Source organism: Podarcis tiliguerta (genome assembly GCF_965153285.1).
Source record: "Podarcis tiliguerta genome assembly, chromosome: 13".
NCBI classification, from domain to species: domain Eukaryota; kingdom Metazoa; phylum Chordata; class Lepidosauria; order Squamata; family Lacertidae; genus Podarcis; species Podarcis tiliguerta.
The window spans coordinates 33,283,570-33,297,012 of NC_139546.1; the positions used below are offsets into that span (position 1 = coordinate 33,283,570).

General features: G+C 47.9%; 2 protein-coding genes across 2 annotated transcripts; both read right to left on the minus strand.

The window, feature by feature from the left end:
• Positions 1–327: 327 nt before the first annotated feature.
• On the minus strand, positions 328–7,978 carry LOC310663526 (ADP-ribosylhydrolase ARH1-like). The gene is made up of 8 exons (XM_083411455.1): positions 7,671–7,978; positions 5,998–6,227; positions 5,487–5,585; positions 4,548–4,653; positions 4,348–4,427; positions 2,749–2,932; positions 1,624–1,838; positions 328–1,023 (listed from the first exon to the last, which is right to left on the minus strand). The coding sequence occupies exons 1-8, from the start codon at positions 7,931–7,933 to the stop codon at positions 860–862; spliced, it is 1,341 nt and encodes a 446-aa protein (XP_083267581.1). The 5' UTR covers positions 7,934–7,978; the 3' UTR covers positions 328–859.
• A 990-nt stretch (positions 7,979–8,968) lies between these two features.
• LOC310663548 (CD276 antigen-like) lies at positions 8,969–13,378 on the minus strand. The gene is made up of 3 exons (XM_083411516.1): positions 12,829–13,378; positions 10,544–10,876; positions 8,969–9,351 (listed from the first exon to the last, which is right to left on the minus strand). The coding sequence occupies exons 1-3, from the start codon at positions 12,881–12,883 to the stop codon at positions 9,158–9,160; spliced, it is 582 nt and encodes a 193-aa protein (XP_083267642.1). The 5' UTR covers positions 12,884–13,378; the 3' UTR covers positions 8,969–9,157.
• Positions 13,379–13,443: the final 65 nt, after the last annotated feature.

Below are 13,443 nucleotides of genomic sequence, written 5' to 3' on the forward strand. Positions count from 1 at the left end.
CCAGGACTCCTGGGTTCTTTGGGAGAAGAATGGGATCTGGGCCATACAGGAGTGGGGTAGATGGGGGTTAAGACTGCTGAGTTCTCTGAAAGAGGCCAAGATTTCACCCACAAAATTATTTTCCCCAATGGTGTATGTGAAGATATAATAAAGAAGATAGTGCCTCTGGGCATGTGCAGAGTGCATTTCCCTCACCACTTACGAAAAACAGCTCTCCACCATAGCTTTGGGATCTCATGGAAGATCTCCCAGGCCACAGGAGGTTCCTTAGAGGATCTTAGAAATCCAGTGGCTGAAATTTTCCTCCCACAAAACACAAGTCAGAACTGCAAGCACAGCCTCAGTTTATTCTGTGAAGAACAGTTTTCAGCTTGTTGCGGCTCATGTTCATGGCCTTTCTCAGGGGCCTGGGATGCTAGTTAGAGATGGAGAAGAAATTAGATTCAGTTCACATTTAAAGGCGAAGTTAACAAATTTGCCCTTTCCAAAACAATATGCAAATTGAAAGACAGCCATCGTTGGGCATTGGTGCTTCTCCAAATTTTGCAATGCAGTTTTCCAACCAAGTAACATGTACAAGAATGCATATATTAGGGCAAAGTGTACATACAAATGCAGGTGTTAGTGAAAAGCAACATTACAATAAGGGAAATTGCTTTGCAGAAAAATGTGTCTATTGGGGGAAATGACGTGTATCAAGTGAAATTCTCACTAAAACACTGATTAATTTTCACAAGGACTGTGCCATGCACAGATCATAAATTGGTGTGGAAATGTGAAGACCTGAAATTATGATTGAGAAGAAACCAAAATCAACAGATTAGAGTCCATCCTTAGATGCAGACAGCAGAAAGGTCTTTCAAACAGGAGTCTGTCCCCAGGCAAGGTGATAGAGGGCATCAGCTGCAGCCACCATCCTGTCTCGGTATTCAAGCGCTATGTGGTTATCTTCTGGGACTCCTCTGAAACCGTGAGCCAGAGCCCAGCAGCAGGCAGCAATCACCCCTGTAGAGTCACTATCCCCTGTGAGTGAGCAGGAAAACACACACACACACCGAGAAAACAAGTTTGGTTAGAGCCTGGTGTTTATAACACCAAGGTTGCAGGTTTGATCCCCATTTGGGACAGCTGCACATTTCTGCATTGCAGGGGGGTTGGGCTAGATGATCCTCAGGGTCCCTTCCAACTCTACAATGCTATAAAATGCAGCCAGCTTTAGGATGGGCCAGGGACGTGGGTGGCGCTGTGGTCTAAACCACAGAGCCCAGGGCTTGCCCATCAGAAGGTTGGCGGTTTGAATCCCCGCAACGGGGTGAGTTCCCATTGTTCGGTCCCAGCTCCTGCCAACCTAGCAGTTCGAAAGCACATCAAAGTGCAAGTAGATAAATAGGTACCATTCCGGTGGAAAGGTAAACGGTGTTTCCATGCGCTGCTAGTCATGCTGGCCACATGACCCGGAAGCTGTCTGCGGACAAACGCCGGCTCCCCCGGCCTACAGAGCGAGATGGGCACGCAGCCCCAGAGTTGTCCGCAACTGGACCTAACAGTCAGGGGTACCTTTACTTTTAGGGTGGGCCACTTTTACAGTGGGGGACGGGCAGGATTTGCCTCCTTTTGACTCACCCCCATGGAACATGGAACGGCTACAGAGCTCCTCCCAGTTCTCCCCTGCGCCCAGCAAGGCGTCGTATGCAATCATGGGGGCATCGTGACCACTCCGTCCGGCCCACCCATCCAGGCTGAAGGTTTTGTAGATGACGTCACGCTCAGCAGGGCTATAGGCAGCAGGAAACAGACAAGGGCCCTGACCCGTAGCCAGGCCCCGTTCAGAGAGGTACCTAAAAGTGAAAGTGAAAAAGCCAAGAATCCAAGACCACCTTGAGAGCCAATGAGGGCACAATGTACAGTGAAATAAACAGAATGACCTCTGCACCACAATGACTCTCTTTACTCTGACCTACCTGAGAAACATTACTATTAGAACCAAGATATTGTTCTGCCTTCACAGTGAGGTTTTCCCCCCTGAATTCAGCTTTGAATTTTGCTGTTTGCTTGTTTTAAAAATCAAACTCAATCTCAAGTTCTGTTTGAAAGTAATGTTGAATTGTTGTCTTGTCAAAACCTCCCCCTTCAATTTTTGTTAAAAGCTCCTTTTCCCAACTGGGTACATAAAGAGAGTAGGAACACGGTGGGGGGGTGTGTGTTAAAATTATAATAGACAATCAAATTTTGACAAGGAGATTTAAGTTTTTCCTCCAAGATAGCATTTGCTGGGTTGCCTCTGATTTACTCAGAGTTGACCCACTGAAATTTCTGGACTTAAACTTGTCAGGTCTATTGATTTCAATGGGTCTACCTTGATTATGACTTTGTTGGATACAACCAATTATCTTCCCCTGCCCCACCCTCACCCCCAAAATCCATTTTATATTCACAAAGCTGTGAGGTAGGCTAGGCTTAGGTAGTTGCTGGCCAAATTCACTCAGAGGTTGCTGGCTGAGCAGGTCTCCTTGATCCTAATCCAGCACTCTAACCTTACATTGTACCAGTTCTCCATTCACCACAGAATCTGGCTGTTCATTTATTCATTTTACAAAAGCAAGTTTCTAGACATCCTGATAAAAGGTGCACACTGGAAAAAAGAGGGGGGAAAGCTTTCAACTGCATTATCCTAAAAAATAAGATAACAACACCCTCCAGTTACTCAGGTCCCCCTTCGCCATACCAGAGCACACCCAAAGGACTTACCACTCCCATTTCTCCTGGAAATAAGCCCAGGCCCCCACATTGGAGTCACTCTCAGCTGCAGCAGTCTGAATGTACTCTAAAGCAAGGGAAAGGGTCCTGAGCAATCCAGCTCCCCAGCGCTCAAGGGGGAGGCCTTGCACTGCATAAGAAGTGAACAGAGCAGAGGCCAGAGCTCCCAGATAGCCTACAACAGAGGAAGAGGATAGGGTGGAAGTCAGGATCCCTCAAGGAATTTTATCCTCACTGCAGCTCCAAGAAGTAGATTAGGCTGAGCTACAGAGACTTGCCCAAGGCCCACCCAGTAGACTTTATGGCTTAGCAGGGAGCTCAACTTTTAAAAAGTACTCACTGGTTCAATACAAATATGCCTTCTTTCATCCCTGGTGGAGGAAATGTTTCTGCATTCCACACACCCCCATCACCCCCTGTTTAGTTCAGTTTGAAGGTAAAGCGGGCTTTGAAGAGGGCCTATTGCACAGCGCCTGTGACATCACCATCCCACAGTTTCCCCCAGAGCAGTTTGGCAACAGTTTTGAAAATGTTTGCCAATTATTTGATAAGGTGAGAGGTACAGTTTTTAAATGTACATATACATATACTTAGAGAATCTACTTTAATTTTTGAAAAACTGCCATCCTGCAGTGCTAAGGGAAAGGCAAGGCATTTTTGCTTGCTAGCTGGTGGTGTGTTATCTGGTAGTACATAAAGTGCAAAAAAAAAGTGAAGGACCCAGGATGACCTGTGTTAAAACGTCACATCTGCCATGACCCTCAAGATACTCAGGCTGGGTCTACACATGCAGCAGAATGTGGTAGAATTGACGATATAGATTCAGAATGCAAATGGGGGGGGGCATTTTCTGAATGCTCCTCTGTATTAAAAACTCCTTGCAAACAGATCATGGATAACCATACTCTGGCTCTTCGCTTACTGTAAAGGTAAAGATAAAGGTACCCCTGCCCGTACGGGCCAGTCTTGACAGACTCTAGGGTTGTGCGCCCATCTCACTTAAGAGGCCGGGGGCCAGCGCTGTCCGGAGACACTTCCGGGTCACGTGGCCAGCATGACAAAGCCGCATCTGGCGAGCCAGCGCAGCACATGGAAATGCCGTTTACCTTCCCGCCAGTAAGCGGTCCCTATTTATCTACTTGCACCCGGAGGTGCTTTCGAACTGCTAGGTTGGCAGGCGCTGGGACCGAGCAACGGGAGCGCACCCCGCCGCAGGGATTTGAACCGCCGACCTTTCGATCGGCAAGCCCTAGGCGCTGAGGCTTTTACCCACAGTGCCACCCGCGTCCCCTTGCTTACTGTACTACTAGGCTTCAATTTTCAGGGAAATTTCAATGCAAGGGGTGTTCAAACAGAGGATCTTCCACCTGCAGCCTGAAGTCCTTATTCTACCACCTCAGGGTTTTGTACATCTGTATTGGTAGACTTGCAGCCCTAAGACCCACACTGAACACTACTCCAAACACCCACACACCCACAGCTTTCAAGTCATGGTGAAAGCCCTCCCACCCTCTCAGCATTGTCCATTTTATGTACCATTGGCAGGAAAGGCGCCCTGACACAGGATGACTACCACACATAATCAGTTACCTGTGGGGTGGTGGTGTGTCATTCTTCCACTTTCTATGCTGACTTGGATCAAAGTGCTCAGGTCTGAAGGGCGAGGATACCTGGGAGAGATGGCGGCTGGGGGTCATGCTGGAGTCCGACTTTGGCATTCAGCTTTTCCGCTTGGCCCCAACTTTGTCCTTTCTTACGTGTGTCCCCCCCACCACAACACACCACGTTACCTGAGCCCAATGCACATGGATCTCATGGCAGCACCACAACCTGTGGCACCAGGGTTAAAGGGAATGCGATATCCGTTTGGCTCCCCTGGACACAACTGAGATGTTCCTGCAGGCGGGAGGAAAACAAGAGACATGCAAAGATGTGTACGGGCCAAAGTGCTTGTGCTCTTGAGCCGTATGGAGGCAGCACTGGGCATTTCGTTTATTTCACAGAATACAACTGCAGAGGCTGCCGTCTAAAGTAGAAGAAACATATAGGGTGGAAAGAAAATAGGCCTCCTGACCTTACTCTGTGGTTTTTCCTAAAAATGGCCTTCTGTCCTAAGCTCCTCTCTCCTTCCCTTTTCCCCCTTTTGTAGTTTTTCTGCAAAATATCACTATTGTTCAATCTGCTTTTCCCCCACAGAGGGTTAGTGCCCTGGAAACTCACAGGAGGTGGAGCCGCAGGGAATGACAAGTGAAGCCAACTAATTTGAGTTTTGCCCCAATCCTCTTTCCTGTTGAGTACAGTGGACACTCGGGTTGCGAACGTGATCTGTGTGGGATGCCCCTTCACAACCTGCAACGGCGCGTCTGCGCACGCGTGGGTTGCAATTCGGTGCTTCTGCGCATGCACAACCGCCAAAACCCGGAAGTAACACATTCTGGTACTTCCGGGTTTTGGCGGGTCTGTAGCCCAAAAAAATGCAACCTGAAGCATCTGAAACCAGAGGTATGACTGTACTACAAGAACAACACTGACAGTGTTTTCACAACACCACCTTAAGGCACAGTGAAGGTCCCCACCCCACCCCCACACACTTCAAAGCTCTTTGCCTATTAACATCGGCACCTGCTTCCTTAGATTAGTTTCCGTCTGTGTACGGAGCAGGGATGTATTTGTTTTCGAAGAGAGTTATATTCCTGTAACTTGCACAGAGGAGTGCTGTCGTAAGTTACCCAGAATGCTCGTGGGCCCAGGCTTCCTCCCTTCCATGTCGTTCATGGCTTCAACATAGCGTTTGGCCAGCTCCTGGAACAGCGGCTCCCCTTCCTTCCCTGGATAGAGGAAACACAGAGAAGAAGTGCTCTGCATTAATTTTTTAAAAATCTCCTCTGCATTCCCACATCCACCACACCCCATGTGAAAATCTCAGGTTGGTTCACACTGTGAACTGTCCTGAGATCTATAGATGAAGGATGGTATATAAATGTTAACAACAACAACAGGACTTCCTGCCCACTGCTGACTGGAGAGCTGCCGCCATGGCTGCAAACAAATGAACCTACAGGCAGCAGAATGGGCATAGGAGACCCAAGGGATGACACTTTGCTGAGAACCCCCTCAGTCATACCTTGAGTCGGCCCTATGTAGGCTGAGCTCTGCTGTAAGTGAAAAATGCTATTCCTCAGGGAACAAGGACCTGCTGAGAAAAGGCTGTAAGGCTGCCCAGCCTTTCCTGCTACTCACCTGTGGCCAGAGCCTCGGCCGTCGCCAGGTGCAGAACAGTGTCGTCGCTGACAGGCCAGTCAGGGAGGGCTGCCCGAACCTTGCTGAGGCCCCCCAGCTCCTGGAGCTCCTGGTGGATCTGCGGCCCTGAGGTGCAGTATTCCCAGCGCTGGTTGCGGTAGCCGAGGGCATCTCCTGCGCCAGAGAGCACCATTGCTGCACGGTAGGCTTCTTTGGGGGGAGCCTGGGGGCTGCCGTGGGAACGTGCATAGACAGGTGTGTGTACACTTTATATATCCAAACAGCAACAACCAAATAGTCTCCTGACAAAATCTGAATTCTTCGACCTGTATTAACTGAGTAGCATTTCTTGCTTTGCATAGTTCATGCTGCTTATATATGCAGGGGAGGGCTATGCACTGAAGCCATAACCAAACAACCAACCCCTGAAGGGTCAATCAATAGTTGCCACCAGTGACATTAGGCACAATTGCTATTTCCACAACATCAGTATGACATTTGTGCTGGGTGGCGGGGAGGTAGTGCAAAGATGCTGTAGGGATAACGTCTGCTATCGCATGCGCCCAACAAGGAGGCTTGCCGTGCCTTGAAGACTAATGGGTTTGTGTGACATAAATAAGCTTTGATAGACCAAAAGCCCATTACATAGGATGTATGACGTGTTGGCCTCATTGTGGTAGCTGCAGATTTTGGGTCGGGAGGGAGAAACTGGAGCACAAAGGGGCTCAAAGGTCACGTAAAGCAAGTATGTGCCGTTTTTAGAATATAGAACATAGAATCTAACATGCGCTATGAAGAAGTTATGCATTTTGCCTTGGGGCAAACGCTAAGGCTACAATCCTCTGCATGCTTACTCAGTGGGAAATGAATGGCATTTACTTGCAAATAAACATGCACAGGATTGCAAAGGGAGATGGCCAAAGTCTCCCTGAATGAGACCCATTCCTTGCTTTCCCTCGCGTCAGATGTATTGTGGCCTTTTACAAGATGTCTTATCTTTACCTTAAACAGATGTCGGGAAAAGCACAAATTGGCCAACAATCTGTTATAAACTGTTCAAAATGAGCCTCACAAGCGACCCAACTGCCTGGCAAGCTGTGTGCAATACGAGAGACTTCAAAGTTTTTGCATGCGATCGCCACTCTCCGTCCACTGATACATGGATGTGGGCGTGGCCCATTTATCACAACAGCCTCGCGATGTAGGGCTAAGCTGGCTTCCTGACTGAAACTCCAGTCGCGCAGTCCCGAGCGACAAATTCCACCTTTTGCCAGCACGTGACTCCATGGCTACCAGCTGACCCTAGTGGACTAGGCATTGTGTGATGCACCTTTTATTCATTTCAGTCGAATGCATCGACGCAGCTACCTGCATTTTTGGACTCTTCTTGATGAGATTCTCCTGCATTACGGTAGCAAGCAAACTTAACTGCAAAACTTCATGTAAGGGAACGACATGTTAGTTTCAGGGACCTTTGAGTGGCGCGAATATTACCTTTATTACGCCCTGTCCCGTGCGCACGCACCCCCCACCCTCTTGTGCCATTACAGTATTAGGACAATAAGGCACTGTTGCAAAAAGCAAGCGGGGGTGGGGCAGGGGCGCGAGGTGTGGGCACTGGGAAGGGGGCGGGCACGGTTATTGATTTGCGAGGTGGGGGATCAGTTGCTTACAAGCCTTCCATGCTGGGGGCTGCTGAGCTTCCTCTCGTCCCTTCCAGGTTGGTTCTTGCAACAGGCCCCTGGCCGTCCCCTTCCCCCTCCGGAGGCTGCTGCTGCCTCAGCGCTTTCCAAGCTAAGCGACACCCAGCTTGTACCCCAGCCAGAGTCCAGTGGGAGGCTCTTAAAGCGAAAGCCCCTCGGCGTGTGTTTTCCGCCTTCCTCTCTTGGCGAAGGAGCGGGTGGGTCAGACTTGTGTCTTTAACCACGAGTTGCATTTCCCCGGGGCTTAATTCGTTTTTGTGTGTGTGTTTTTTCTCAGTGCACTGGGCTGTGTAATTGAAAAATACAAGAGCGCCGCTGACCATAAGCAGTGCTGTTTGCTGAGCACTAGCCACGACTAGCCTGGGAGTAGCCAGGATTTTTGTGGGGGGGCAGAACCTCAGATTTGTATTGATTTAGAGGGGGCAGCTCCCCCTCTTGCCCCCGCCTATGTAGGGTACCTAGAGAATGCGGGACTGACGTAACTCTAGAACATATCACATGAATTTGGCCACGTGTCCATGGAGTCCAAAACTTGGGTCTTTATCAATGGTCCGCCAGAACACACTCGAAAGCTCAAAAAAGCAGGATGCATAATACCGGGAGGTTGCTGTTGTGCTCAGATCCTGATTGCAGATCCCGACCACTGTGAGAACAGGTCTGTGCTAGGTGGGCCACTGGCCTTGATCTAACAGAGCTATTTTTATGTTCTTAAATAACTTCTCTAATGTTGTTTTCCAAAAGGAGTAATGCATAGGTCATTGCCAGATTTATAGGTGAAGATGAAGTGTTTATTCTATTTGAGTCAGCTCTTGATAGTTGAGCGGATCTAGAAACAACACACACCTCCCCCCCCCTCCATCATACCATTTTGGGGTTGGATTCAGTCACATCCCAGCAAATTCAGGGTACATAGTTACAGTGGATTGGGAGGTCTTGTGCAATAAACCCCCTTCTACAAAAGATTGGGCTTTTTACCATAAGGAAGGTGATTACTGGTGAGCAAATGCATTGGAAAGTGTGAGGTGACACTTGCTTTGAGGCAATGTCATTAAGTCTCCCCTCAAATAAATCAGGATGAGTGGTCAACAGACAGGTCATCTGCAAGCACCCAGAGGCTGGTGCCCTCAACAGTTCCCTGCGTTGCCTCCTGTTTAATCCAACTCTGTCTCCACCCCACTTGGTTCCAGGCCCTGATGCACTCAGAAATAGTCAATTCAGCCCCACCCCTCCACTGCCATTCAGTACATGCAATGCCCTTCAACACAGTATTAATTCTGAAGCTGGTTTAATGGTCATAACATCCCCCCAGGGAATCCTAGGAATTAAGATATTGCAGGAATGATTTGTCAAGAGACTCTAAGCCCTGTCACAGAGCTACAGTTTCCACATTTACTTGGATAACACGGGAAGCTTAAGCTAAATGGGTTTGAAGCCTATTTTGATGTGCAGAAATGCGATCAGCGTGAGGGCTCTGGCATGGACGGGGAGGCAACTTCAGAGCTGCATCTTGCGGCACTCTTGCTGGTCACGAGCTCCTGGAGTTTGGCCTCGAGTTGCTTCACAGCTTCCTCAATTTGACGCAGCTTGCTCAGGATATCTGAACGGCTGAGACACGGGGATGAAAAGGAATCTTCCAGATCTTCCTGGGGGTCTGCAGGGAATTAGTATCGGCATCCAACACACAGTAGGGTTAGAAATGAATGAATGAAACACAGAAATCAAAACTGAGACATTTGTGATGGACCCATCAATATCTTCTGTACTTCTTCCACGTTTAAATACAGTCCATACAAATTCCAAAAACCGAAATTGCTACGCAGAATTACAAGGCACTGTAGTAATGTTTAGGCATTGGGCAAGTCTTTCTCCACCTCTATTTGATATGGCTTTGTTCATAGCTACCTGCCTAGTCGCCTAGGGTGAGTAAGGCACACCACCTGCAGGCAAATCAAGGCAGGAGTTACTTGTAAGCTAGAAGAGAGCAAAAGCTTTTCTTTTATGGTGCAAAATGTATGCCTTTAATGTACCCCAAATTATTAACATCATGTAGGGAGCAGGGGGAAGACAGGTGAGTGTCTTTTTGTTGATATCTAAGGTTTATAGATGTTAGCTAGGCTCCCTTGATTTTTAAAATGTGACTATAAGCCCAATTAAACTGGAAATAAAATGAACCAATGTAGAAGGTAAAGGCTGCATTTTGGAAGTCTCCAGAGGAAAACAAGCCTTCCTCTTTCATAGGGTGTTTGAAAGGCGAATGTGTTCAAAAGAGAGTGGGGCTAGGAATAGATATTTATTGAAGGGGGGAGTCAGAGAGAGAGAGAGCAGTGAAGAATGGGGGGGGATGGGTTTCTAGGATAGCCGCACAATTCTGTGTCAACCTGTGGCTATTTGCTATTGATTTGTAAATTATTTAAATTGGAATTGATGGGTGCGGTTTTGTTTACTTATCTGCTGATGAGCCTGGCGTGCTCTGGTCCATGGGGTCACAAAGAGTCAGACACGACTAAACAACAACAAAATCTGCTGATATTGTGTAGATAAATTATCTTGTGCTGTGTGAGAAAGGGATTCTGCATTTACTATACTCTGAATTAATATAGGGTGGCAAGGTGACTCTCGTTGCATATTTGGACAATAATTGCCTTGAATCCAGTAGTGTAGAAAATAAAACTTTAAAAAAGTGTGTTTGTGTGTGTGTAAAAATGTATATATTATTGCCTGCCCCAGTAAAGAATGCTGCATGATATGCTGAGACATATTCTGAGGCAGCCAGACCTTAAAAGTATTCCTGCTGGTGCTTGGTTGCGCGCACACACACACACCACACCATCCACCTCTCTTACCTGCAACTTGCAAAGTCACTTCCCGGATGCACACTTCCGGCGTGTATGTGACGTAGCATCTGTAGTTTCCAGAGTTTCCAGTGCCAACCCGGGAGATGAGCAAGGACGCGTTGCCATTCTCCAGCTCTTCCCGGCTCAGGCTGACGCCTTCCCCGGAGGTGGTCACCACATCGTCAAATTCTGCCAGCTGCCTGCCCCGGTGGAACCAGAGGATTGAGAGTCGGCTGAGGTCCACGGTGGGCTCGTCCACAGTAAAGATGCAATTCAGCAAGACATCATCTCCAACCGCAGCTTTCACCAGAGAGGGCTCGGCCTGCACTTGCAGCTTCCCGGCTGGGTCAAGCAACACAGAACAGACACATAAGAAGAGCACTCCTCTTCTGCTTAGGAGTCAGGTCTCACAGCAAGTGCTGAGAAATCAATGAATATGCAGGCATGTGTGAATTGGCCTTAGGGTGGCAGGCAGCACGTCCTACTTTATCATTCTGTTTGCCTGCTTAACTGAGAAAATACAACCACTGGACACCTGATAGCTCAGCTGGTTAGAGCAAGGTGCTGATGACAACAAGGTCGCAGGTTTGATCCCCATATGGGACAGTTGCACATTCCTGCATTGCAGGGGGTTGGACTAGATGATCCTTGGGGTCCCTTTTCAGCTCTACAATTCCGTCTTCCATGTGACAGGGGCCTTGAAACAGACCATCAACACAGGTCACAGTCTTCCCCAGGATGTTGAGATGGATTGCATTTTTGTTTCAATTATAGTGACTGTGTCTGTATTTACATCCAAACATACAAATTAGCACATGCAGATTTTACACAAATATATCTTTTTCTTAAAAAAAGTTATGTGTTTCCTCTTTATCAGTGATGCCTATGTGGCCATAAATATAATTATTGGGGAAATCTAAGGACCATCTTAAACGGCATCAAACTGAGAAGCCATACAGCCAAAGATCATCCAGTGATCGGTCTTCCATGGGCCATCTTGCCTAAAGAGCTCAGTAAGTGAGCAGATCTCTTGTAGACTGTCCTGGGTTCAAATCCATGCATCTGTACCTAAAAGCTTGCCAGCTAAGAGGATTGAGAAGAGACTTTTTCCAAATCCTTAGAAGGCTCTTTCCAGTCAAGTTACCGTACACAACACCAGGCTCTAATTCAGATAAGCCAACTTAACTTCATTCAGGGGTTGCTTCCAGGCTTTCACTGTATTCGGGTGAGATTTAGTCACGTACAGGTAAATTCAGGTCCCATAACTGCAATGGATTGGGAGGTCTCGTGCAACAAACCTGCTTCCCCAAAAGGTCAGACTGCTTGCGATAAGGAAAGTGACAAGGAAACACATCGAAAGCGTTGGATTGCACTTTCTTTGGTGCAAGGCCATCTAAACTCCTCTCAAACAAATCAGGACAAATGAGCAGGTCATCTGGAAAGACCTTGAGCCACCCCAATGGTGCTGATTATAAATAGGTTCAGAGCAAGCAAAAGTTCTTCTATTTGAAACACACAATTTACTTAATTCCACATTAAAGACGGGCTCAATGGCTGCCAAATTATATTGATAATTGCCTAGCAGCAAAAACTGCCCACAAGATCAGATTGCAAAGATTGCAATCTATTGATATATATTGATGTAAAAATATAGTACAGTACTGGGAATCCCCATGTTCAAAGGTAATGTACCTGTGTTAAAGCACTGAAAGGCTGGGAGCAAACCTTGCTTGTGAGCTTGCAGAGGCACCAGGTTGCTCCCCAGATGACTGACAGTAGTTAAAAACAATGTGTTGGTTCACAAGCAAGTCACAAAGACAACACTGTCCATCCCCTGCTCTCTGCTCCCTTCTCTAGCCCAGCAGCACTTAATGCCAAGTGCCAACCCCTACAACCACTCTGCTTAAGTGGTTGCACGTTGCTTTTCAGAATAATGGATAATTGTGAATAATACTGCTATATTAAGACTGACTTCCTTGGGAAGTGGTGGGCACTCCTTGGCTGGAGCCCAGAGGACCATCTTCCAGGGGTGCTGCAGTCTGGAGATGGATAACCCACAGCCGTGCAGATGTTCTTGGACTCCCATCGGCTCCAGTCAACACGGCCAATGGTCAGAGATGATGGGAGTGTAGTCCAGCCACATCTGGAGGGCCACTGGTACCACCAGCAACCTTTCAGTAGTGCCATCCTGCATTGAGCAGGTGGCTGAACTAGATCTTGACCTCTAAAGTCTCTTCCAACTCTTAAGATGCCTTTGCTGCCCACCTCCTTCAATTTCAACGCAGGCAACTCACCAGCTTTTCCAAGGAAGCAGGAGGAGGTGAGGAGGATCAATGTGAAGAAGCCCATCCCTGCAAGCAATGACTGTTCTTCTGGAGATTGTGGAAGTCCCTTAAAGCATAGCAAAACACAGCCAAGGGGGAACGGCTTACGTGCCTGCTTCCGTTATCAGCAGAGACAGCAGACTGTAAGGGCACCTCAACACTCTCTGGCACCCCAAGATAACGGGGTGTTTGTGCTTGCCTGGCACTGCCCCTGTGATCTCAACCCTGTCTATCTCTGTTGTTGTCCCTACCGAGTATTCCCGTGGTTATTATGCAAGAAACATCTGGCCTATCTTGAATGCCGGTGGCGATTTGGGTGTGGAATAAAAATGGCATTTGCCTTGGGCAGATAGTCGAGTCAAGAACCTGGCTGCAGGGCATCACCCTCTGCCCCAAAGGTCTCGCGCCAAGAGGCTTGTGCTTACAAAACATATGGAAGATAAGATTAAGAGCGGCAGTGGCTGTGACTTGTTCCATCCATCAGTATATGCCAACTCCTCGTAAACAGAAGAGGTTCCCCCAACCAATGTTCCACTTAGAGGCGAATGGAGCTGGGCAGGTTTGGGTATTATATGACTTTTGTTC

Bases quoted from the DNA above. Each gene is read 5' to 3' on its own strand.
- LOC310663526 (XM_083411455.1), bottom strand. From the start codon at position 7,933: ATGCAACTCGTGGTTAAAGACACAAGTCTGACCCACCCGCTCCTTCGC. The intron at 6,228-7,670 runs GTAAGCAACTGA...TTCCCACGGCAG, and splicing joins GCCCCCAGCATGGAAGGCTT to CCCCCAGGCTCCCCCCAAAG. The intron at 2,933-4,347 runs GTAACTGATTAT...CCTCTGTTGTAG, and splicing joins GACACACCACCACCCCACAG to GCTATCTGGGAGCTCTGGCC.
- LOC310663548 (XM_083411516.1), bottom strand. From the start codon at position 12,883: ATGGGCTTCTTCACATTGATCCTCCTCACCTCCTCCTGCTTCCTTGGA. The intron at 10,877-12,828 runs GTGAGTTGCCTG...TGCTTGACCCAG, and splicing joins CTGCTTCCTTGGAAAAGCTG to CCGGGAAGCTGCAAGTGCAG. The intron at 9,352-10,543 runs GTAAGAGAGGTG...AATTCCCTGCAG, and splicing joins AGTGACTTTGCAAGTTGCAG to ACCCCCAGGAAGATCTGGAA.